Genomic DNA, 25810 nt, shown 5'->3' with positions numbered 1-25810 from the left:
CTTCACCGCCATCAAAGCATATCCATCGTTGTCCCAGTAGTTGGACCAGGAGTTCTTTATAAGCCAGTAATCTTTTCCTTTGAGTTTTCCGTATCCAACCGCCACCAACCTGCATGATTTAACCCATCTAAATTGTTCATACATTCCGGTTCGTAGTACACTCAATTTGCGTAGTAGCTGAAAGACTTGTGACCGGCATCGATAGCAATCGACAGCCCTCGGAAGCCTACATTTTGAATTTAAATGTGAACCGAGAAGTGAATTGCTGGTCTGAGTTCCTCTAGAATATTCAATTAGAGTATGTTTCTGAAATACACAGTCAAACAGCACGTAATGGTTGTGAACAACTTCAATGACAGCTGTCCAACAGTGCTCCCATTTCATTTAATGAACAATCCAATGCCTACGAGATTGTGCCGAAGGTGTGCCAATGGATGTGCTCACTGTGCTGAGTGACTTACCCCTTGGATTATACACATTTAAATGTTTAAGACTCAAAGCAATATTAAACTGACGGGAAGTTTGAACCAAAACGCCGTTGTTAAAAGTTCTTTACGATTAGTTTCTGTGCTCATGAAGCGCGACGCTGCAGCGATATCGTGATTGACAAGCTTATAAGAATTCGCAACTTTCATGGCATCTAGGCTACTGCTGTTGAGAAAGTCTACTTCCTTGAATGTTAAGCGAGATGCCATTTTAAATCCTTTGCCTTTCTCAAAGTGTACTAGGTCCCTAAACACTGTTTAAGAAATTCAATAAAAATTTCCTAATAATTGTCTCGATAATATTGAGCATATAAATGAAAATCATAACAAATTTTCTTACAGGGATCACTGATTTCACTATGTCACTAATTACGTCGGAAGTTAGTTAGTCCAGCTATTTTCAACACAGTTCGATATAAAAAGTTATTATCTAGCATCTAACGGCGCAAACATGATAAGAAACGGTTTTGGGTTTGGAGTCATCAGTATTGAAAGAGACAGTCGATGAAGAGAATTGATCAATTGTACTTAGGACTTATGCATTGTTCGGGTTGAAGAGAACTATGCTTTGGATTTTTATGTACCCAGATTTTTTTTTTTAATTCTCCTGAAAATTATCATGAAATTTTTCTCAGAATTCTCTTCGAAATATCATCATAAATAATTCCTTAAGAATTAAGTTCAGAAATTCCTATGAATTTTCATTGAAATTTCCATTGAATCCTGAGTTGCGTTAAGATTCAACTCAGAATTGGAATTGTCCGTAGATTTCATTTTCAGTTTATCTCAATTCTTCACATAACTTTCTTGAAATTCTCCTCCGAATTCCCTGAAAATTTTCTTCAATTTCAATCATCCGCAGTCCATAAATCTGAAAAATTTGTCAAGGTCCATAATCTTGATTATCTAATCTGGGACCTTGGAAAATGATCAATATTCGACATATTTAATATTTATCTTCGTTTCAGATTTTTTAAATTTACATGTTTTTTGTAAGCACCTACTTTAAAAATATCTGTTAAAAAAAAATTGCTTGGTGAGAGAATTAAAGATTTCCCTGAATAATGATGAAATTTGCTGGGAATTACAAAATAAAAATCTTGGAAGATTCTAGGTTTTCCGGGATAGTAGACACCCTATGTAACTGCTGTAACTTTGAGGAGTCCTTGGATTGAACTTTAAATAATCAAAAAAGCTTTTCCTTGGAACATTCCTGGTGTGGATTTTTCAAATTCAAACATATTTAACCATTCTCTTCAAAATACCCATCCACTATAATAATAGGGGTATTCACAAAGCGCATCGTAAACGTATACACCTTCGTAAATGTGTAAACTTCCATTACACTCCAATTGACCCTGGTATTTTTACGATAGTGTATATGTTTACAATGCGCATAGTGAATACCCCTAATATTTTCCAAAACTTGACCCTGTCAACCAGCAGTTTTCTTCAAAACCTGTCTAAAGCTTTCAAAGCCCTAATTGAATCGGTTTAATCCCTTCTACTTGCCGCATCCGCTTCCAGTATCCGCCGAAATCACTCTCGGAAATGTTGAACAAATTAATCACGTGATAATATCATCTCCTTCCGTTTCTCCCTCGTTTACAACACAACAAGGTATCATTGCCACTTTCACCAACAACCAAATCCAGCAATGGCACTCGAACTGGAGACTGCTAAACACAAGTAACACCTTACTCGCAGGAAGGACGTCGTAAAACACGAATGCTTGAAACTGCTTCCTCGTACCCACAGCTGCCGTAGTCAGTCACGCGATGAGGATAATATCCTCTCGTCACTAGACTCTGCAGACAGAAATTAATGGATTTCGATTGATTCTGGAAAACACTCACTATCAACGGCTGTGAAGACAATCAATTTCTTGATGTAACCATGCTAGAGCAAGGTTTCCTAGGAGCGCGATGGACCGGTGTCGAGTTAACTCAGTTCTAGCTTTGAACTGATCCCGTGGAAGGCTACCGAAAGACTAGTCGAGCACTGCTAAAAAAAAGGACTGCAACTCGAGTTGACGGGCAATCAGTCGGCGAGGATGTTATTATCGGAAGGAAGTAAGCGACCTCCAAGGTAAAGACGAGAGGTGAAAAACGGAAGAACTAATTGTCGAGGTTCCTTCGGATGGAACCCGAGGAAAATTAATCGCAGAGAAGACCGTGTATACATTGTTTTCTTAGAAGCAGATGAGTAAAACATTAAAAAGCGATGTTGATTCAATTTCACGAGATTCAAAAATTTTAAAACCGAAAATGCGTTTTACTCGGGATTGCCCTTTCATCATCTTCTCCCGACTGCATATTTTCCAACTATCGCTCGATAGGATCTGCGTCGGCGCGCTACACAAAAAATATAAACAAACCACACAATCATTCCTACCTGTTGCTTATCTGGATTCGTCGAGGATACTGCTTCATCATCACGTTTGGTAGGTGTATTATCCTGTGTCTTGCTAAGATCTTTGGCGCCACTTTTGTACTCTTCGAAATGTACAATTTTCAAACCATCACCATTTCCACTTGCCCTGAGCAGCCTCTCCACTGGACACTCTTCACCACCATCCTTCAGCACGGTATTATCCGATTGATTTTCCTTATCACCATCGGAACTACGCCCCTCTGGTGCAGCCCTCGGTTCCTTCCCGGGACGATTATCTCCCAGAACTAGCTTGGAGTTCAAATTGTTTTTCACCTGCTTGCCCGCCGGACTATCGGCCACGTGCTCGACCTTGCCGGGGGAGCCTACACTTTCCGGTTCCAGGATCCGGTTCTTTTCCACCGCGAAACGTTCCCGTTCCAAGGCGAGCAGTTGCTTCTGCTCGGCGAGGAATTTCGTTATGTTGAAATCGAAACTTTCGTCGGCCATTTCATGCACTTAACGCTACAGAAACATGCACCTGAAAATTGTTTCGGGTATTTCCACAAACAACACAAAATTATTGCACTAGGTATTATTTTTCACTCGCGCCTTTCGATAACCGTTGGAAGACGAAACTATTTTGTTTTGCTCGGTTTGGTTATTCCGATGTATTTAAATTGCGTCGTGACGTTTACGAGCAGCACATTTGCTGGCAGTTGTATGCTGCGGAGGGAGCATAACATTGACAGCTTGACGAGGGGCAAGTCCATGTTACGGTGGATTGGATTTTGTTTGTATTAAACAGTATATTCCACCTGATCCGACGAATCGATAATCGGCAAATAATCCGGCTTCTGAAGCTTGGAATCCTTGGAATCCAATGGATTATTGTAAGCTGTCAATTTTGATTCCAACACTACCATACAGCATGGCGCAACCTTCATATGGTCAAAAAGTTGTTTAAATAAGTATGAACGAAGATTTGAAATTTTTTATCAAAAACCCAAGGGGGCGACACTCTAAATCTCAATTTTAGATGCTCAAAAAATCTCACACTAGCGAATAAATCTTCGAAAAATCTTCTTTCATTTCTCGCATCTTCTTGCATCGCGCATCATCTTTTTGCAGGAAATCTTCAAAATCGTGATAAATCTTTTTCTATCTACTCAGCGTATGCGCAGCTAGCCACAGCAAAACACAATTTTTCCTACAGAATAGAGATCTCCAAGCGCAATCTCACGAACACTTAAGTCCAACGTTCATATATAAAAAATGAAGAAGAAGAAGAACCAAAAAGGTATCGCGATATCACAACTACTTAAAAAGGTAGCGCGTGGTCTCACGCACACTTTTGTGCATCTGGAGAACTCTATATGTTTTTGGTACAAACAAAGAAAAATCTTTGGTTCTTTTTGGTAAAAAGCGTTTTTCTTTCAAAATAAAAGTCAGCCAACTGTCCAATCAAAAGGTTTCCAGCCACAAGTTTTAAAAGTTTCAAAATGAATTGTATTATCAACATTATTTATTACCTCTATGTTAGTACATAAAGGGTGATACGGTCAAAATTTGGTCAAGGGAAAACGCGTGTAAATCGGTGAAATCGTTTATTTAAAAAATCAAATTAAATTTCTTTCTCAAGTTCAATTAGTATAAAATTCAGGAAAAATATTCAGTTAGGCTTCCGCTTTTCCAAATCCGAATTGCCGGGCCTTACGCTTGACCCCTGCCATCAGATTTTGTACAGCCACTTTGGCCACCTTCTTCGCCGCAGAAAGCCAGTTTGCCTTGAACTGCTGCTCGCCCTTAGCAGTTTTTTGGTCTTCTTTAGGTTCCGATTGACAATAGCCCAGTATTTCTCAATTGGGCGGAGCTCTGGCGTGTTGGGAGGGTTCTTGTCCTTGGGAACCACCTGCACGTTGTTGGCGGCGTACCACTCCATGGCCTTTTTACCGTAATGGCAAGATGCCAAATCCGGCCAAAACAGTACGGAACAACCGTGTTTCTTCAGGAAAGGCAGCAGACGTTTATTCAAACACTCTTTCACGTAAATTTCTTGGTTGACAGTCCCGGAAGCTATGAAAATGCTACTTTTCAAGCCACAGGTACAGATGGCTTGCCAAACCAGATATTTCTTTGCGAACTTTGACAGTTTCATGTGCTTGAAAACATCTGCTACCTTTCCCCTTCCTTTTGCCGTATAAAACTCCTGTCCCGGAAGCTGCTTGTAGTCGGCTTTGACGTAGGTTTCGTCGTCCATTACCACGCAGTCAAACTTCGTCAGCATCGTCGTGTACAGCCTCCGGGATCGCGCTTTGGCCGTCGTATTTTGTTTATCATCGCGATTTGGAGTCACTACCTTCTTGTAAGTCGATAGTCCGGCTCGTTTTTTGGCTCGATGCACGGTTGTAGACGATACACCCAGCTTATTTGCGGCATCTCGGAGAGAGAGGTTAGGGTTTCGCTTGAAACTACCGGCAACTCTCTTTGTCGTCTCAGCGGCTTCCGGTTTTCGATTTCCCCCCGATCCAGACTTCCTGGCTGTCGACAAACGTTCCCCAAACACTTTAATTACATTTGTAACGGTTGATTTGGCAACTTTTAGCGATTTTGCCAACTTTGCGTGCGAGTAGCTCGGATTTTCGCGATGCGCGAGCAAAATTTTGATACGCTGCTCTTCTTGCTTGGACGGCATTTTGACAACTGAAGAGTGAATTCCAAAATCAAAATAGAAGCAACATTCTACACACACACACCTTCAAAATGAGGGGTGTTCAGGTTTTTTAAATGCAAAATTGAAAGAAATACGTCAAGTTGATATTGACCAAATTTTGACCGTATCACCCTTTAAGGAGAGATATTGGAATCTATTCCCGTTGAGGTTTTTGCTGCTCACTTTAAAAACTCAAAAATTTGGGCCTGTTGGCTTTCTTGACAATGGTTTTGGATTTGCTTCCAAGAGGTATTTTTAACAGTTAAACCAGTAAAACAATTTTGTTTTAAAAATATGCGTCTATGATAAAATAAATATTTTCAAACCAATAAAATTGCTTTCATTTTCAATATTTTCGTGGTTTAAACCTAGTATTTTCCTGACACAATAACGAAAATACTGAAACCTTAAAGCCCACCTTTCAATTTTATGACATTGTTTACGGTTTGTCCCAAACATAACATTTAGTAGTTCATGGCCAGTGATTAGTTCGAATAATTATCCGCTGAGCTACGCTTCGAGCCTTTCCGTCACCCATACCAATGCTAATCCCAACAAACAATTTGAGTTTATTAACAGCTGAATAAGCTATTTTGTTGCTGAAGAAGCTTATTTTTCCCGAGATTTTTCCCTAAATAAGCTCTATTTCAACATTCAATGTTTGTTGGGATGTTACCCTTTTATTCTGTGGGTAAGCTTGTTCCGCCGGAGACAATCCTTTACTAATGTAGCAAATAGCTCTTTTTCGTCCCTTCTTCTCTTGGAGTAAGAGGTTTGAGTTAACTCACTAGACGAAAAGTGACACAAGCTGCGGGCAATGTTTACTAATCATGAACATTAATTGTGGTAAGCTCCACATCGGATTACCTTTTAATTCCGACCCTGTTTGGATGGCTCGAGCTGATGAAAAGCCTTGTTTAGGTCGATTTTGGAAAACACTATGCAGCTGTGTAGATGGGAGATGATGTCATCAAACGTTGGCAGTGGATGATGCTGTGGTAAAATCATAAAGGTAACTCTAAGACCAGAAGGTCCCGAAGAAACGTGCTCAACTTTTTGGCTCAGCTCTGGTACTATCTTCGGTCCCAAGCTAATCGATTCACCACTCGAAACATAGGAAAATCCACTAACCCCTCATTTTATCTGTCAAACTTTCATAGCGAATCAAAACAAACATTGTGTAGTACTATAATTTTGACTAGAATGGGGTACGTTAATCGATTTGCTTGGGACCAATAGGCTAGTCAAGTAGTGAACCAATTTAAAATCGTTAGTTTCGTATTGATTGTTGCAAGTACTCTCTTTGGTCCTAAGCTAATCGATGCACCCCTCGAAACATAGGAAAATCCACGAACCCCTCATTTTATCACGGATACGAATTTTATTCATTTAAAACAAAAATATAAATGTTTATACTCTAAACATATGAATTATTCAAAGTAAATTGAAAGCATGTTTAAAACTAAAACATTTATGTTTGAATTAATTTCAAAAGCATGTTTATTTCAACAATATACACGGATACGAATTTTGTTCATTTATTTCAAAAATATAAATGTTTATACTCTAAACATATTAATTATTCAAAGTAAATTGAAAACATGTTTAAAATGAAAATATTTATGTTTGAATTAAATTCAAAGGCATGTTTATTTCAACAATATCAAAATCCATTGTATTTGACAGCTTTTGTCACCGTGTCTGTGTTTGACTGACGATAATCGGTTTCTGTACGTGACGAATAAGAATGGAATCATTCTCCAGTGGGAGCTGGCCAAGCGGAAATGGTTGGCGGAGACAATAATGGCGCAGAAGATGGTAGTTATTTCACTAGGCATTTCGCACGATCTGAAGTTTTTGGTAATGACCGGATTAGATCAAGAGCTGGACGAAGCGAGAATGGAGCTGGTGATACCACAAACGAAGTGACAGACGACTTACTGGCGAAGAAATCCATTAAAATAATGTGGTTCACTGTAATAGAATTTTCTTGGAAGCTTGTGCCATCATCCACCAGATGGGTTAGTTTTTTTGTTTTGATTTGAACAAAGTATATTTTGTGTACAATGATTCTTTGACAGTGTGCAAAGAGTGTTTTATGCATTTCAGTTTTGAGTAGAGTGAAAGAGATAGAACCAAAACATTCTAATACATTTGGTGAAAATGCTAGTACAATCCAGTAGTAGTGTTGCCATGTGGTACAATCCAGTAGTAGTGGTGTTGCCATGAGGTACACTGAAAAATTGAATTAGCAGGTTAGTCACCAAAGTTTTCGAGCCGCTCCGTCTGTCACTTCGTTTGTGGTGATACTCTGATTGGAAGTTATATTTTTGTACGAAAGATAGGACTGGCTCCTGGATGGGATGTTCTACGTAGAGACATTATACAGTCATCACACGCCGGGTACCAGCATTGATGCCATGTCTCGAAAACGTTGCATTCACGGTAACCGCAAAATACCCAATAATGACTACAAAGTAAGCATTTTCGAGGGAAACTGGGACTACCCATTAAATGAGTAAAATTTTACCCATTTATGAGTAATTACAACTACAAAAACAAATAGTAAGTATTCATTTTTGAGTAACAAATACTCATAAATGGGTAATATTTTTACTCATTTAATGGGTAGTCCCAGTCTCCCTCGAAAATGCTTACTTTGTAGTCATTATTGGGTATTTTGCGGTTACCGTGTTGTGGAAGAATCTTATTTGCTCTACAACTGTCTTTCCAGCTTGAGTGTGTCAGGCTGATTGGAAACGAACGTTTTATTTTATCGCGCATTGATGATTTATAATAATAAATAAATATATATTTTTTCTTAACATTAAATACGTTTAAGATAAACTCTAAAATCATATATAAAATAAAAATATTTATTTTTGTTTACAAAGCTGTCAAATCAAACAAAACTATTCACGTTTATTTTCAACTCGAATATTTTTAAAATAAACGTATAATAATTTTTATTTTAAACATTGATATCACATGACTTTGAACATAACGTACGTTTGAATCAACCTATTTTATTTTTGTGGCCAGAACCTCGGCCAGAACAAACTGAGTTTACGTTTATTTTTACCTCATATATTTTTATTTCGATGATACTTTTTTCTGCGTGATCTGTCAAACTTTCATAGCTAATCAAAACCAACATAGTGTAGTACTAGAATTTCGACTAGAATGGAGTACGGTTATAGATTTACTTGGGACCAGTAGGCTAGTCAAGTAATGAGCCAATTTTAAATTGTTAGTTTCTAACCGTGGTACAATCGCTTTGTTAGCATCGCTCATGTCGACACACAGCCGAGCTTCATCGTTGTTACCTGGCTTTGGTCCAACGACGATTCGTGAGATCCACGAAGAATCACGTGGGGCTCTTTCGATTACATCCTCTTCTAGTAATCTGGCTATCTGGCGACTTTCTGTTGCAGTGGAATTGGAATACGATTTTGCATTTGCTGATCTGGTTTCACCGTAGGGTCTACCTGAACTGACACTACCACTCCTTTCAATTTCCTTCTGGTATTATAAGTTCTTCTTCTCGACGCAGATTTAAAAATATATCCTGAATATCACTGCCCGTATAGTGTAGCATATACGAGCGTGGGTATCATCAGATTGTTTAACTCAAGGAAAATTTTGAAACAGCGTTTCCACTTCTTCCAGTGATTACATACTGGGGGTTATTCCGAGAGTCGAAGTGACTTTTGTCACTAGTGAAGTGAGAAAAGTCACGTCGTGGTGACGTGACTCTTCATTTGATTTGCACAGAGAGTCACGTCACCACGACGTGACTTTTCTCACTTCACTAGTGACAAAAGTCACTTCGACTTTCGGAATAACCCCCACTGTCGATGTGTCGCAGGGATCGAACCTCGGAAGGGTAGACGTGGCAAGATTTTCCATTTTCACTTATCTTCCAACGGACTGAACTTTGCAGACCGTTTCACGCACTGTTAACTTTGTTTTCTCTCCGTTTGTTGTTCACAATTCGTAGGCCTTTTCGTGAATTTTATTGTAGTACATATTCATCTTTGGTTTAATTTTCGTGCAGCTTTCATTTATGCAGCTTTTGATGAAACGCAATCCACGAAGCCTACTGTCTTTCGATTTCAACTTCCACTTAATTTTCCGAACGAATTTAATCAACTTCCAGACCGGGGTGACTCTATCTAAGATGCAGGAAAAATTTCGCTTTACTGTTGTGAGATGCACGCATGCTTATGAGATACAAAGAAGATTGTTGAAGATTTTGAAGATTTCCTGCAAAAACTTGGAGTGCGATGCGAGTAGATCGATTTAGATGCAAGAGATGAAAAAAGATTTATCCGAGGGGGCGACTCTATCTACGATGCAGGAAAGATTGTGTTTTCCTGTGGCAATCTGCGCGCACGTTAAGTAGATAGAAAGAAGATTGATGATGATTCTGAAGATTTCCTGCAAAAAGATGATGCGCGATGCAAGGTGATGCGAGAAGATGCAAGAAATGAAAGTCGATTTTCTGAAGATTGATTCGCTACTGTGAGATTTTTTAAGAATCAAAAATTGAGATTTAGATGTGTCGCTCGGATTTATCGTAGAATGATTTGATAATTTTATATTTTCTGACCATCTTGAATTGAGATTTGAATGTGTCGCACCCGCAGATCCAGACCGTTTTTACATCTGGATTTGTACTTATTTTTATCCTAGTTTTTAAATGTTTTATCATTAACCAGGGATTATATTATCGAATTGAATCAAAACACACGTGTCCTCGCACGCGATTACGTTGGTTGACTGACTTTTATTCTATACTAGCTGAGTGTACCCGGCCTTGCTTGGGATTTAATGTTAGCTTGAGCTTATGCGCCGATTAAAAAAAGCATGCTATATTGTACGGAGCCCCTCCTCCTCTTATCTAAGGGGATACCCCCTATGACTTCCACATGCCAAATTTGGTTCCATTTGCTCTATTAGTTCTCGAGTTATGCAGAAATTTATGTTTCATTTGTATGGGAGCCCCCCCTTGCAGAGAGGGGAGGGGTCTCAAACCATCATAAGAACCTTCCCCGGCCCCAAAAACCCATGCATACAAATTTTCACGCCGATCGGTTCAGTAGTTTCCGAGTCTATAAGAATCAGACAGACAGACAGAAATTCATTTTTATATATATAGATTTTTTTTTCTTTTTCCCTTGTTGCTATTGTCCTCTACTTGACCAGTGTGTCCAGATTAAAGTTCTCTTTATCTAATGTAACCTAGAATGTAAAGGTAACTCGTGGAGATGATAATATTCGAATCAGTCATTGAATGCGTTTACGATGATCCATAATGAAGAGCTACGGCTGTTTGTCTGTCTCATTAATTTCGTCGTTTCGTATTGATTGTTGGTAATATTATATCAGTTTTTTTTTGCATTTACATCAAAATATTTGATACATCGCCATGAATACAAAATAAATTGCCGTAATTTTTTTTAACTAGTGACATCTAATGCAAAAATCAATCATGCTGTTAATCTGATCATAAATATGATCAACCCAGGATTTAAGATGGCGACAACAGGATAGTAAGCTAAAGTTTTGATAGAATGATCAGGACCTGATTTATAATCGATTGAGTGGGGAGGATTGAGGTGGAGCGAAACCGATATTATGTATATAGTATAATTCTCTAGATATCTCTCTACACTATAAACACACAACATATCTCACCAAATATAGTATTGCTTAATCTCAGTAACCTTGTACAATTTTTTTCTTCTTTAGTACACTAATTTGTACCTGATTTGTATCCTTCCCTATATGTGCTATGTTGCTATCTCGTTATTTATGCCACCTTTAGCTCAATATTTTACAAGGGGAGATTTTACGTGATGGAACGAAATTCAAATTTTTTTCTCCTGTGTAATCGCAGTTTTTACTATGAGAAACATGATTTCTGCCAATGTGACAAAACTTGCTCCAAAGAATAATGCAGCTATGCCTCCAGTTGACACTGCAAGAAAACATTTACACATTTAAAAGAGACGATTCAGTGTTACAAATTTCCACAATCCATACAACTTACCCATGGCATCAGAAAAGTTGAAGATTATTCGCCGACTATATCGTATTTTGGAAACAGCTATGTCCCATTTAATCAGTGGACTATTGAACCAGTCGAGCAACAAATAGCTTTGCAGAGTGAAATTGATCAACGTGCAGTCCTTGAGGCATCCGCATGATGAAGCATTCTGATGAACCTTCACTGAAATTTTCAACTATGTTACTTATATTATATTCATTAAGAATACCTTAAGTATTTCTTACGCAAATTTTTCGAAACACAACCAAGATTGCCTAGAGAACACATCGGAAAACCACCTATGTAAGACAAAAATATAATTCCATGATGTCCTCCAACATTCAACATCGTCTTACCAAACTTATACAAATGTGGCACACATCCACATGTTTCAAGGAATTGCGTCAACTTGCACTCAAGCGAACACAAGCTGTACGAATAGATTTCCGGAAACAGTTGCAAGTTTGACTCATGAGGATACCGACAATTTCGCTGTTTTACGTAGAGGTTCTCGATTGTGGCATCTGCCATTATGATAACCGGCTTGAATGACATTTTCACGAATGCCGATGCTGACGATGGTACCACGAGTTTCTTAAGAAACGTGGGTACCTCAAAAGGACCGTGGTAGAAAATCTGAAATAATTTATGATTGCTTTGAATAAGCACAACATGTCCATCCCTAGCTTAACTCACGTTTCCATTGCATGATAAGTTGTTCAAAGCTGCCGTTGTTTCTCTCTCTATTATGCTTATTTCAACCAGCTCTTGTGAACTATTGTTGCTGACGTTTGTGCCAACAGACAAGTATCGAAGAATAGCTGAATTGAAAGTGTAACAAACTCCAAGTTCCGAGATGATTCGGTGGAACTTTGCCTCCATACCATTACTGAGTGTCACGTTTACATGGATTTGGTTGACTACTGCGTTTAGAATAGCTTCCAAATCTAAATTGCTGTATTCATCGAATTCTATCAACTGGTCGAAATTGGAGATGTCGGTTTCGGCTAGTAAGTTCAAAAATTCCATAAATTTGGTGGCATTTTTTGGTTTCATGCGTTGGATCAAGATATCCCGTGCAGTTGTATTCAGTCGATCATGGAAACAAACGGTTATACTTGGAAACGTCGTGTTCCACTCGTGATAGTTCCGATCAAGGGAAATCACAGTTGGGTTTGTTAGGTAACGGATCCAAAACAGCGTTATCAAATATGAAGAGTATAAAACAGTTGAGACAATCAGTGTACCCCATAGGTATCTGTAACACAAGAGAATGTTGTTGATGGCTGCAATTTGATTTTTTTTTCTTCAAATAAATACCTTTCGAACATAGTGTGCTTTGGAGCGGATAGATGATAAGCACCATGTAGGCTACTTTTGCTGATAACTCGTTGAAAGAATTTAGATATGTAGAACTGGTACGCCATGACTGGTGGTGGATTTTGTGAAACTGGGTGATTTTATTGAAACAAACGACTTCGAAACAATGATAAATGGTGGTCATTACGGTGATTGATGAAACATAGAATGCAGATAATTAACAATGAGAAAGGCAGTAAATTGTATCAATCAACACCACCGGATTCAAATTATGGTGTCACACAGACACGATTTTAAATTGGCTCACTACTTGACTAGCCTACCCAAGTAACCATAGGCACGTTATTTCGCCTTTTTGGTTATATACAGCAGAACAACGGCTATACCAGTAGTTGTAAGTTCTGATGAGGCCCGTATATAGCCAAAAAGGCGAAATAACGTGCCTATGGTTACTTGGGTATTGGTCTCAAGCAAATCTATTAACGTACCCCATTATAGTCGAAATTCTAGTGTTGACAGATATTTGTGAATTTTCCTATGTAGTACTAGAATTTTGACAAGAATGGGGTACGTCAATCGATTTGCTTGGGACCAATAGGCTAGTCAAGTAGTGAGCCAATTTAAAATCGTTAGTTTCCACCGGTTGATACTATGGTAGCCTATCACCAACTAGATCACCAACGTTTTCAAACATCGATACTTCCTCCACGTTAATCCCATCTTCGTCGTCTGTAACCTCCATAGGCTGAGAACTTCAGTGAGAAGAACGATTATGCAACAGGCGAGTCACTTTCAAACGGCAGGTTGCACATGGTTTGCCTCCGAGATTGGAAACGGTCGCAGATCAGATCGATTCAAAATAAGCCATGAGGTTTGCTATCACTTTCGTAAGTTTCGAAGATTTTCTTCAGTTTGTGTGAGTAGTTTTTGCAAAACGGTTAGCTAAATTGCACGATTCTTCAACATCCTTAGTGAATCTGGAACACAGAACAAACTTCCGTCGAGAAAAACCAACGGTGATGAACGCATTCATACACGCAAACAATGAACCAACAATACACAACCACGCAAATATACAACATACGCACACTGAACGCTGGCGCTGATTTGACGTTGATGGCACGTCATGCGTGGAAAATTGTGAATTGTTAATGTCATTGCCCCTTTAATCTGACAGCATTTTTTTCTTAGCTTTCAGATGGTGATCACAGTATCAAAATCGGTGGTTGCAAAAATATTGAAAAATACGTTTTTCTGATAAAATTCAAGATGGCGGACTAATCCAAGCGGCCCAAAAAATCCATTCCGAATGAAAGCCATATCCTTCCTCTTCATAACAACGTGTTGTTTGCAGGAGGGTTCCATACAAGACGTAGGTCACTCCGCACACCTATCTTGGGTCACCTTTTTCGTCAGTGTGCCGCAAGTGTGCCGATTGTGCCGGTCATAGAGCAAGCTGCGATTGTTTGTAAATTACCCATCCCGGCAACTCGGCATTTCTGACATCTTGAATGTTTTGGTTTGAAATCGCAAGGATAAATCGGATTAATAATGACGCGGGAAGTGGCAAGTGTGCGAAATTTTGGTGTTTTGTGGTCATTGGATAGTAAAAGTCCTGTGTTTTAGGGTTTCATGATGCAAAAAGCCACGGTCAATCAGCGACTGAAAAGAGATATTCGTTGAAAAATTACAGGAAAACTGTGAAAAATCACCGAACTGTTTACCGAACGTTCAACTGTTCAGATTTCGGAAAAATTTCACAGATTTCGGTAAAATAATCTTAGTGTGCAGAGGATCATGAATATGACTTCTGTAGTTTGTTTTGTGAGCAGCATTATTTGAATTAAGGGTACTTAAGTGGTCTGATTAACTGCCTCTTTCTCTTGAGCTCACTCTAGAACCTACATTTCGTATTTATATCTATAACCCAACTAACAATTTAGCTGAAGATAAGCTTATACAGCCAAAATTTGCCTTGAGCAGCTAATTTTTGCTTGTATAAGCTGGTCGGCAGCTAAAATTGTTTGTTGGGAAGTGAACCGAGAAGTGAACTACTGGTCTGAGCTCCTCTGGTATATTAATTAAGACGTTGATCCTGAATATACAGTCAAACAGCACGTAACGTTGTGGACAACTTCAATGACAGTTGTCCAGCAGTGCCATTTTATTTACAACAATCCAATGCCTACGAGATTGTGTTGAAGGTGTGCCGAATCTAATTTCGGCACAATGTGCTGAGTGACTTACCCTGAGGGGGGCGACACATCTAAATCTCAAGTTTAGATGCTCAACAAATCTCACGCTAGCGAATCAATCTTCGAAAAATCTTCTTTCATTCGTCGCATCTACTTGCATCGCTCATCATCTTTTTGCAGGAAATCTTCAGAATCGTCATCAATCTTCTTTCTATCTACTCAGCGTGCACGCAGCTAGCCATAGCAAAACACAATCTTTTTTGCATCGTAGATAGAGTCGTCCCCCTCGACTTACCCCTTGGTTCCATATAAAATTTCAAAGATGTATCCTCGGATGTATCATGATAAAAAAGTCAAGAATTAGGTTGTTTAACTTCGAAAAATACACCGATTTTTTGCATCATCTGATAGAGCTTCGTTTTCTGAGCACAACAATATTTTTTTCGAACCCATAGATTTTCATCTCGATTTTTAAATCCAGATTTAATGTGAAATAATCTAAATAATAGCTTCACTGCTTGACACGCTTGACACTAAACTAACAAATTGACAGCTCGCGCCAATATACACAGAAAAAAAAAGTTGTTAAATATAACATCCAAACTGCTGCAATCAGGTCAATCCATCGGTTGTGTAATATAACGTTGTACGATGTACATCGATTTTGCGAACAATTTGATTTGATTCCATTGATGTAATATTGTATCTACTTTTTTGCTATTACATCATTATTTCATACATCAGCTTGAATTGGGTTCTTTAATTTTGAAAAATATATCGGTTTTTATAGATCATCTAAAAGAGCTTCGTTTTCTGAGCACAGCGATATTTTTTCCGAACCCACACACTTTCATCTCGATTTTTAAATCAATATTTAAAGCAAAATAATCAATGTTTGACACTAAACTGACAAACTGACAGCTCGCTCCCATACAAAGTGACACCCAGGGGCGCTAATAAATTGATTTTTTCAAATGTAATCATTCTTATTTAAAATAGTTCCAGTGTACCAAAATTGATGAAATTTTCGGTTTGGGTTCCATTTCTAATGCAGATTACGAATATGCATTTACCTCAATACCCTTAAAGAACCCAATTACATTGATCGACATTACATTTTTTTTTTGCTGTGTATACAGTCCCACCGAAGGGCGCCAAGATGGTGATGTTGTTTATGTAAATGCAATTATTTTAAATAGTTCCAGTGTTCCAAAATTGTTGAAATTTTGGATTTCGGTTCCATTTCTAATGCAGATTATGAATATGCATTTTACCTCCAACCCCTTAATGAATCCAATACCGTATGGACTATTTAATTATTACAATTTTCTAATTTGGTAAACTCATTCATGTACCCCTCGCAATTTATGCTCGAACGGTGTCACTCCCACGCACACAAACACTCGCAAAACGTCAAAACATCACAACGGAGCAACGGAGAGACGAGGATTTTGTTTTCATTCCTCTGCGACCTGTTCACGACGGAAGAGCTCGGAAGCTCATAGAAGCTCTTTCTTCATCGGTTTCGGTGGTTGGCCAAGTGGCAAGAGTGTTGTCGTGTGTTGTTTTGACGGATTAAATCACTTTTTTCTCTTCCTGGTGCATCGTATTTATTGCTGCAGTATATCCATCAGCTGCTTCTTTTCAAGCCTTTTTAAAGAGCCTGTGAACTGCCCTGGTGGTGATTGCAGCAAATCATTGTTTACGATTTGTGTGAACTAGTTTCAGTCCTTGTTGCAAATAAGTGCTCCGATGAATAATGACCTGTTTCCGTTACTGGAGGTCACATCTGGATCGGTGAAGATTCTGTAGATTCGATTGTAAACATCGTCAGCGTTGGACGCAAGAACAGCAAAACAACAATATCGTCATCGATTCAATTCCAGCGCTGCAGAGCCGATTGATTGATCAATCTTTTTCACGTAATAAGCTGCAACCGTACCACATACGATCATGTAAGTAAATACAATATGCTGTTCTTTTCATGTTTTGCTTAAAAAATGCTGACTGGCTGGGGAGCAATAGGAGGATGATTAAATTTACACCTCCCATTAGTACCTCTTCCGTTGCAATTAAAGTAAATGCAAACTAGCTGGCGGAGCCAGTCGGTTTAAGTTTCTTCACACTGACCTTAATGTCGAACTAAAGTGAGGGAACGTCATAATTGTTACATTTATACCAAAGACAAAAAAGCACTATGAATGAATAATTAACCGGTCCGACTCGGTTCGCTTTCAGTAGTCTCGTTAATGAGAGTCATTTTTCATATATGTTTTGTGATGTTTGTGATTTGTACCCAGCGAGTAGAATGGCTGGAAAGCATGAGCACCAATAGCGGTGGTAATAATTACGTTACATAAAATCCCGAGTCCGGTTTTCTATAGCGTAGTAGTGCCTCGCATTTCTACTCGGAGAAATGTTTGTTATTGATACGACAATGTATAACAACTCGCTTTGAGCTCAATCAAATGAAACACTCGCAGTGCCATAATAGAAAATATGCGCTGGTACTGATAAGCAGTTAGGTTGGTGTTCAATGGTATCAGTGGTTTTACGTAGGTACCTACGCAGGCTTATCGTGAGACGATAATAAATCAAACTTTGCTGGTGATTAGGGCTGCGTTCGGAATTGTGTATAATGACTGAATGGAACAGTGCCTGGGCCGATTATAGTAAAAAGATTGTTATCGCCGAGTTTACACGTAACCTAAAACACGTTTCATTGAAATAGGTGGGACATTTCAACTCGTCGTTGGGGGTGCAAAGTGCAGTGTAGGAATTTGGGAAATTTTGCGTGGAATTTAAAAGTAGGACTGACCTCTTGTTATTGTCGAATGTTCAATAGCTTCAGATGAGGTATGTAGTCGTCGCAAAATTGCGATAGTCTTGAAGTGCGGAGAGGTCGTCAGCGTGGAACTTAGACTTCCTCCGAGTAGGGTTGCCAAAACTACAGATTAATCTGTATATCTACAGATTTTTTAGAGTTTTTAAGCATTCCAAACATAACACTTAATTTGTTGAAAAACCATATCTTTTGTATTTACTCTAGTCGGGACATAGAACCCCTGCGACCAACTTAGTTTAGTGCATGTTGTATTACTCCACTATTGAGAAATGATGAAGTATTCGGTTTTGATACAGTTGTTATTCTTGCCTTCATCGCAAGGAATTGATTCTAATTGAAAGGTCCCGCTATTTAAACCCTTCAGAGGGTTGGAACACGCGCGCGCCCCTTTGGCAATCAAAATTGGATTACTTAGCAACAAAATTAAGCAATGAAACCGATAATGACCATGCATCAGAACCCTAGTGTTAATCACCTCAAGCTAGGGAGCAACGAATAGAATATTAGGAATCACATAGGGGAAAAGTTGGTTTCGGCAATACCTTAACCAATTATCGTCAGGGGGGTAAACAAAGTCCTAGAGCATTCAAATTTGGCCAATAGTTGCTCTGAAACACAATGTATCCACATGCCAAAATTGAGTTCTCAAGGACGTCGTTTACCCCCCTGACGATAATAGGTTAAGGTATTGCCGAAGCCAACTTTTGCCCTACATGAAGTCTAATTAACTCATGTTTTCCTTGTTTCAAGATCATCCTCGAGTGAAAAAGCCGAGCCTACAAGGCATAAAAAGTAACAAGGGTCTACCCACGTTATGGGGCACCTATTTTATTAGCCTTGGCATGACAAGGGAGTATGAAAACTTACAGAGGCATTCTCTGTGGTACAGAGAGAGAGAGAGTGGAATCCCAAAACTATATATTTGTTTATTTGTTTATTTGTTATGGTTGCATCAACAGACTAGAAATAGTACCAATGATGTGTTGTAAAAAAAGTACAGATTATACAGACTACATACATATACTACAGTTACAAACGAAAATAACTAGGAAAGCATTGTCAAGTTACTAAAAATTTATAAGTCTTAAATTTTACACTTAGCTGTTGGGGATCAAGCGCCTTCGGTAAGCAAAAAAGGCAGAGAATCTTCGGCGAAGCAAGTGGAAATCGAACATCGACGCTACTCGGTTGAACATTAGCTGCAAGCCGTAAATAGCGCTCCCTATGCTATAATTAGTTCGAAGAAGTGGAAGTCTCAGCATAAGACTGTTGCGTAGTGATCGAGGTTGAACATTAATGTTCACTTGTTGCAGAATTGCTTCGCAGTCGATTCTTCCTTGCAGAGTATCGGCGACGGTTAAGGCTCTGAAAACATCTCTTCGGATACGTAAGGGCTCGATATTGATCAATTGGCAGCGATTCTCGTAGCTTGGAAGACGAAGTGGGTATCTCCAAGGCAGCTTACGGAGCGCGAAGCGAAGAAAACGTCGTTGCACAGATTCAATTCGCTCGGCCCCATTATTGTAGTTCGGGCTCCAGACAGCAGAGCAGTATTCCAACGTAGATCGTACGAGAGAGCAATAGAGCGATTTCAAGCAGTAAATGTCCGTGAAGTTCTTAGTAATCTTGAAGACAAAGCCAAGCGTTCTGGACGCTTTGTCGACGACATACGATATATGGTGTGAGTATGTCAGCTTTGAGTCTAGAAAAACGCCTAAGTCTTTCACGCAGTGCACCCGTTCGATAGTCGTGCCTAGTAGTTTGTAGTTGAAAATAATCGGTTGTTTCTTGCGTGAGAAAGTAATAACTGTACACTTAGCTGGGTTGACCACCAGTCGGCTTAGACTACACCAGTCAGCAAAGATATCAATCTGATTTTGGAGAGAACGGCAGTCGGCGAGTGAGCGGATGCGCAGAAAAACTTTCAGATCGTCTGCAAACGATAATCGTGGCTCTGTGATAACATGGTGAACGTCGTCGAAGTAGAGGAGAAATACCAATGGTCCCAGATGGCTACCCTGAGGTATACCGGACTTTGCGCAGAAGCTTGCTGAGCGACAAGTACCCAAAGTTACTGTCAATTGGCGCTCCGTGAGGTATGAACGAAACCATCTCAAAACATTTCCACCGATCCCTAGCCTATCAAGCTTAGCGATCGCAATTTCGTGGTTCAGCTTATCGAAGGCTGTAAGATCTGTGTAGATAACGTCCGTTTGGGTCCGAGCAATCAAACTGTCTGTGATGTAAGACGTTAGGCACAGCAGGTTCGTAGTTGTGGAACGCCCAGTTATGAATCCGTGTTGATCTGTACTTAGATATTGCTTGCAATGCGCATTTAGGGACTCTATGACAACCAATTCAAAAAGTTTTGATACAGCACTCAGCGACGTGAATCCCCGGTAGTTGTTTACGTCGCGTTTACTTCCCTTTTTATGAACAGGAAACATATCCGCAGTCTTCCAGCAAGACGGAAAGATGCCGCTGGAAAGAGAGAGCTGGAATATGCGGTGCAGTGGATCTAAAAGACAAGTGATGTTCTTTTTAAGAATAATCGACGGACATCGGGTCCAGCCTTAGTTGAAGTCTTAAGTTTAGATGCTGCTCTAGAAATCGTATCTGTAGTGGCTTCGACCATGCTGAGCGTTTGGTTGATCAAAGGAACATTACTGGCCGCGGAAGTAATGATATTAGCGGAGAGTTGCTCGGCTTCAAACACACTAGCAAATTTGGCTGAGAACAGGTTGCAAATGTCTTGTTTCACCATTAAAAATCATGGAAGAGGGTAAGCCGACTTCCCTGCGTTGCTCATTTACGAAGTTCCAGAAGGATTTCGGGTGTGATTTTAGCCGCCGTTAAATCCTCCTTTGATAGCGTTGAAAACAGAGACGACTTAACCGCTTATACTCGTGGTTGAGTGTGACATAGTAGCATTTCAGCGGCAGTGTGCGGAGTTTAGTAAATCTTCTGAGAGCAGCCTTCTTAGTTCTTTTCAACGAGCGAAGATCTTTCGTCATCCACGGGACGCGAGAGTCGATATGGATGATCTTTTTGGAAACGTGTCTGTCAATGACATATGCCAAGACGTGAGAAAAGGTTTGTGCAGCAATGTTGACGTCTACAGGATCTAGAATATGCTCCCAATCTAGGTTAGACAGCACATGGACGATACTGCGATGGTCAGCTCTACGGAAGTCATATGACACAGCGTTTGGAGTGCTGGTGAAATCATGGACAATATTATTTTCGATCACGATAACTAAAGCAGGGTGATGATGCACTACCTTGACTAAAGGTTCGGGTGCCGTGGAGAGGAAAGAAGCTGTATCACGAGCACTCACAAAGCAGAGATCCAGGGTGCGGTTGTTTTCATTCAACAGGCCATTGATTTGTGACAGAATTGCGGTACTATAACTGTCCAGGCGCTGGATGGTTCCTACGTGGAAAGATGAACGCTCGTGATCAGGACAAAAGAAAACACTATGGGTTGGAGTCCATGCAATGTCCGGTAGGTTAAAATCGCCAAGAACAATAACTTCGTCGGAAGGGCCTGCTTTGTCTGAAGCGGCCAAGACGGATCGACAATGTGCGTCAATAAGCTCCAAGTCACGGGTTCGATCTGGAGGAATGTACACTGCACAGAGAAGCAATTGACGATCACCAAGTTGAATAGCCACCCACATTTGTTCAACCTTGTTCCAGGAATCGTCCTCGATAACTTCTGCTTTCAGCTTGGAATTAACTGCGGTAAGGACGCCTCCCCCAGTAGTTTTCCTACTATTATTCGTGTTTCGATCGCAGCGAAATATTTCGTAGCCAGCACCAAAGACATAGTTTGAAATGGTTCGATAATTGAGCTATGTTTCGGTCAAAACTAAAATGTCGTAGCAGTGATCCATGACGGCCAGATGATAATCTTCCACTAGGCCGTTCATACCGCCAACGTTCTGATAGTAAATCGTTATGTCCGACCTCCGCTGTTCGGGAACAATGGAAGGTTCAGCGTGTAGTTGCATTTGGGAGCTGGTAGATGTCACTTGACGGAGGAAGGATGTTCGAGTAGGGCCGCTGGAAACCAAGATACTTTCAGGCGATAATATATGGAAAAGTCGCACGTTTGCGCCTACACGGCGAATGAGAACGACTCAAATTTGAGTTTAGTTCACTCATAATCGCCAAAAGTGCAGGAACTCAGCGATGAGTTAATTTGCCTCATGTTTTCCCAGGTTTTTCCAGGATTTTCCAGGGAAAAATTCCTGAATTTGAGAAAAGTAAAGATTGGATTCACTCAGTCTATTGGTACTACTCCGAAACTGAATAAAATTTTCGTCAATTTTCTCATTTTCCGGCAGATTTTTTAGGTTTTCCTCAGGAAACCATGAGACAAATTTTACTCATCGCTGAGTTCCTGCACTTTTGGCGATTATGAGTGAACTAAATTCAAATTTGAGTCGTTCCCATTCGCCGTGTAGTTGGTGCTACTGCTTGAATATTGGACTAGGTTTACTATCGCGACCGCGAGTTCACATTCTGAAATATGAGTACGTAGTACGTGAGGTCTAGTTTTAATTTTTGGCGCTAAAAAGTGTTACTAGGTGCCATATCGCAGAATTGGGTTCTTTGGGGGTACTGATGTAAATGCATATTCGTAATCTGCATTAAAAATGGGACCGAAATCCAAAATTTAATCAATTTTGGTACACTGGACCTATTTGAAATAAGTGCGATTAGATTAGCAAAAATCACCGTCTTCTTCTTCTTTCCTTTATTTAACGTCGGTCTCTGTTCCGCAATCTAGTGCCAATCACTGACGGACATCGATTGCCATCCATTGACGGCAATCGAATGTGCAGGAAGGCAGCTTCCACACCACCACGGTTCCGGACGAACATTGAGAGATACATTGCGGAGTAAATATTGCACGGGACTCGAGATGGAAAATGAAAGGTGGGCAGGAACTCACGGTCTCCCAGTGTTGGTGAGTTCTTTGATGTTAATGTTGACGAAAAGTTCACTACTTTGCCATACAGAAATTCAAAACAAAATTTTTTTTTTGTGCGAATTTGGACGGATTTTGACCTGTTTCATATGACCGGAAGGTGTACGCTGGTCACAAATGCCGTGCCAAACTGACTTCCTACGCAATTAATCAATTTTTGATGTGAATTTCGCTAATAAATACGAGGAGCATTTCTTATAGCAAACTTGCCATAACAAAATGGGCATGGTTCATTTTAGTAAACAAACTAACTCTTCTTCCGTCTGTGTCACCTCTTTTACTCGCCTAGGGAAAGACCTAGGCGACCATCTCGGGGAAAGACTTCCCCTAACAGATGGTTATGTTGGTCTGCGTGGGCGTGCCTTGAGTTCCTAGAAATCATCGATAGAAGCTGTTGCGCCCTAATTCCAGCTCTATGTAGACTTCAAAAAATAAAAATTAAGTTTAAAAAAAAAACAACAATCTTCGTCTGTTAGTAACTGTTGTAGATTGTGCCCCTCTGATCCAATGAATTATTGTCAAATTTTGCCACATGATATTCCAAATTACTTCCTAGAGACCTATAGTTTAAATCTCTCGATGGCTGATGGCTGGACACCATAATAAATACTAATATCATTTCATCCCTCCCTCTTTCCAGCGTCCACAATGCAAGTGCTCAGTAAACTTACATCCGTACCGGTTACCTGTAAGGAGTACGTCCATCCATGGACCAATTCGTGCAGTATAGCTTCGGCCGAATTCTTAATCGTCGCAGTACAGGACAGCCTGCGGATCTACACAGCCGTCTATATGGTAACCCCCCTAAAACCCCACCCCGAAAAAGATCCTTCTCATTCTCAACCAAACTGACAATCTTGCAGCTCTCGCTGGCCATGCGCGGTCGCATTCCAAGCTTCGAGGAACTGAAACGCACACTCCGCGGTCTGCTGCAGTCGACTGCCTTCCTAACGATGTCCGCCTTCAGCTATTCGGTGTTCCTGTGCGTCATGCGGCGCTTGACTGGGTCGTACAATTTCTACACCTCGTCCTACATCCCAGCGTACATAGCAGCGTTTGTGTCGATCCTGGTAGAGCGTCCATCGCGCCGGGGGCTGCTCTGTTTGTACGTGTCCAACGTGGCAACCGAAACCGGTTGGAATATTCTGAAATCACGAGGCCTAGTGCGATCACTTCCATACGGGGAGATTCTGATCTTCGGAATGTCCACCGCAACGTTGCTTTATTTCTATCGACTAAACCGGCAAAAAGACTACAAAGATTCCATGTTCGATGTGTTCCGGTTTGCACTGGGAGACAGTGAAGTGATGAAATTGGACGAAGCGGCCGATAGTAGACGGGAAAGTCGTTCCAGTGAACGACCTCCTCGGCGGGCTTCGTCCTACAATATGATTCACGCTGCCGTGAAAGCCTACCTCAATGTGATATCAAAAATTAAGAATATGGCAAAGCATGAACTGTGCCGGCACAAGCACAGCTGCATCTACAATACGCTCTCTGGTGGCATTCGGATGTTCTCCATCGGGTTGGGCATCCAGGTGATCATGAAAGTCCTGTTCCAAGCACGGAAGATTATACGAAGGCCGGAGCTGTTCAAGCGGACATTCCTGAGCAAGGAGATTCTGAAGCTTGGTCTGTTCCTGGGAGGGTTCACTTCCCTGTATAAGGTGAGTGCATGGGTTTATAAGCAAATTTATTTGTTATTCAAGTTAGGGTTCTTGCTCTGGGTAGATATCCTCCTGTCTTCTGCGGCACATCACAAACGATGATAAGGCAGCTTATGCCATCCCAAGCGGACTGATTGCCAGTGTTGCATTCGGATACTACGCGGATACCACAATTGCATTGTACATTATGTGGAAAACTCTCCAGGTAAGCAGGATCCTACCCTCCATTCCAGGACGAAAACAGTTATTTTGAGATTCATATTTTCAGATGTCCTACAACTGGGGCATCGAGAAAGGCTACGTACCAAAGATTCCCGGTTTCACCGTACTGCTGTACTGTGCGAGCACTGCACTGCTCTTCCACGCGGCTACCTTGGAACCGATGACGCTCCGTCCTAGCTACTGGAAGTTCTTACACTCCATTTCGGGTGGAAGGTTTGTCGCAGAACTACAATGAGTCGCTTAGTTTGTATTAAATCCCGTTCATTTACATTTGCAGAATTTCCGTGATGGATCGAAGTGGATTCGATGTGTACGGTTTGGACACCACCGGTCAGATTCGGACCGTATCAAAACTGTGCAATACTCCACAGGTGTTGAAGTTTAGGATTTGAAGTATTACAAACTGCTTACAATTTCTTACGGCCATTGGGGCGCCCTGCCTTAAAGAGAGAATGAGATTGAAAGTTTGATTCGCAAATAATAGTGCACAAAATATTCGGGGGGTTGTCGGGAAACGTACAATATGCTTTGGTTTGCAATGGAATTGCACTAGATAGATATGGATGATATGGTGGAAAATATAGAGCAGTGATATTTCTGAGGCAGAAAAAAGAATTCCGTACTGTGCCGAGAATGCGATCAATAAGAAAACTTCTATTTGATATGTTGAATTTTACCTTGTTTTCAATAAAATATTGTCAATGAAAGGAGTGTGTGCGACGTTTATCTTTTTGTCGATTATATCACAGAATCACTTAGAGGAAAGTGGGGCAGTTTGGACACATTAAGAAAATCATCACTTATTGAAATTCGAATGATTCTTAACCAAATTGATTGTTTCAAGCCCTGTTTACATCATGAATACAAATTGAGTAAACTTTTGAATCTTATGAAAGAAGATTTTTTAAATATTCGTTTTGTAACCGAAATAATACAGCTGGGGTA

The 25810-nt window shown here is 40.2% G+C and overlaps 3 protein-coding genes across 5 annotated transcripts in view; 1 reads left to right on the top strand and 2 right to left on the bottom strand.

Annotated features, from left to right (window-relative positions):
- Positions 1–3500, bottom strand: part of LOC135708358 (uncharacterized) — a 69568-nt gene extending 66068 nt beyond the window's left edge. Inside the window, exon 1 of one of the 3 annotated variants that reach the window (XM_065230423.1) lies at positions 2880–3500. In XM_065230423.1, the coding sequence (XP_065086495.1) occupies positions 2880–3365 (486 nt within the window). In that variant the 5' untranslated portion in view covers positions 3366–3500. Of the gene's footprint in view, positions 1–2341; positions 2452–2879 lie in introns of those variants that run through there. The other 2 variants (XM_065230422.1, XM_065230424.1) reach the window with 2 other exon arrangements.
- A 7941-nt stretch (positions 3501–11441) lies between these two features.
- LOC135708529 (sodium channel protein Nach-like) lies at positions 11442–13047 on the bottom strand. The gene is made up of 6 exons (XM_065230635.1): positions 12941–13047; positions 12317–12878; positions 11977–12256; positions 11866–11919; positions 11624–11803; positions 11442–11551 (listed from the first exon to the last, which is right to left on the bottom strand). The coding sequence occupies exons 1-6, from the start codon at positions 13045–13047 to the stop codon at positions 11442–11444; spliced, it is 1293 nt and encodes a 430-aa protein (XP_065086707.1).
- A 3547-nt stretch (positions 13048–16594) lies between these two features.
- LOC135708548 (transmembrane protein 135-like) lies at positions 16595–25572 on the top strand. Its single transcript, XM_065230650.1, has 6 exons — positions 16595–17090; positions 23617–23771; positions 23840–24643; positions 24708–24848; positions 24912–25078; positions 25143–25572. The coding sequence occupies exons 2-6, from the start codon at positions 23625–23627 to the stop codon at positions 25255–25257; spliced, it is 1374 nt and encodes a 457-aa protein (XP_065086722.1). The 5' UTR covers positions 16595–17090; positions 23617–23624; the 3' UTR covers positions 25258–25572.
- Positions 25573–25810: the final 238 nt, after the last annotated feature.

Source organism: Ochlerotatus camptorhynchus, unplaced genomic scaffold (assembly GCF_037179485.1).
Source record: "Ochlerotatus camptorhynchus isolate MF236.1 unplaced genomic scaffold, CSIRO-AGI_Acam_v1.1 ptg000330l, whole genome shotgun sequence".
NCBI lineage: Eukaryota > Metazoa > Arthropoda > Insecta > Diptera > Culicidae > Ochlerotatus > Ochlerotatus camptorhynchus.
Note: the sequence above shows the minus strand (reverse complement) of the source record. Positions and strands in the feature narration are given on the sequence as shown.

Coding starts and splice junctions, on each gene's coding strand:
- LOC135708548 (XM_065230650.1), top strand. CDS start 23,625: ATGCAAGTGCTCAGTAAACTTACATCCGTACCGGTTACCTGTAAGGAG. Junction 24,644..24,707: donor GGTTCACTTCCCTGTATAAG/GTGAGTGCATGG, acceptor TGCTCTGGGTAG/ATATCCTCCTGTCTTCTGCG. Junction 25,079..25,142: donor CACTCCATTTCGGGTGGAAG/GTTTGTCGCAGA, acceptor TTACATTTGCAG/AATTTCCGTGATGGATCGAA.
- LOC135708529 (XM_065230635.1), bottom strand. CDS start 13,047: ATGGCGTACCAGTTCTACATATCTAAATTCTTTCAACGAGTTATCAGC. Junction 12,879..12,940: donor AAGCACACTATGTTCGAAAG/GTATTTATTTGA, acceptor CTTGTGTTACAG/ATACCTATGGGGTACACTGA. Junction 11,804..11,865: donor TTGTGTTTCGAAAAATTTGC/GTAAGAAATACT, acceptor TGAAAATTTCAG/TGAAGGTTCATCAGAATGCT.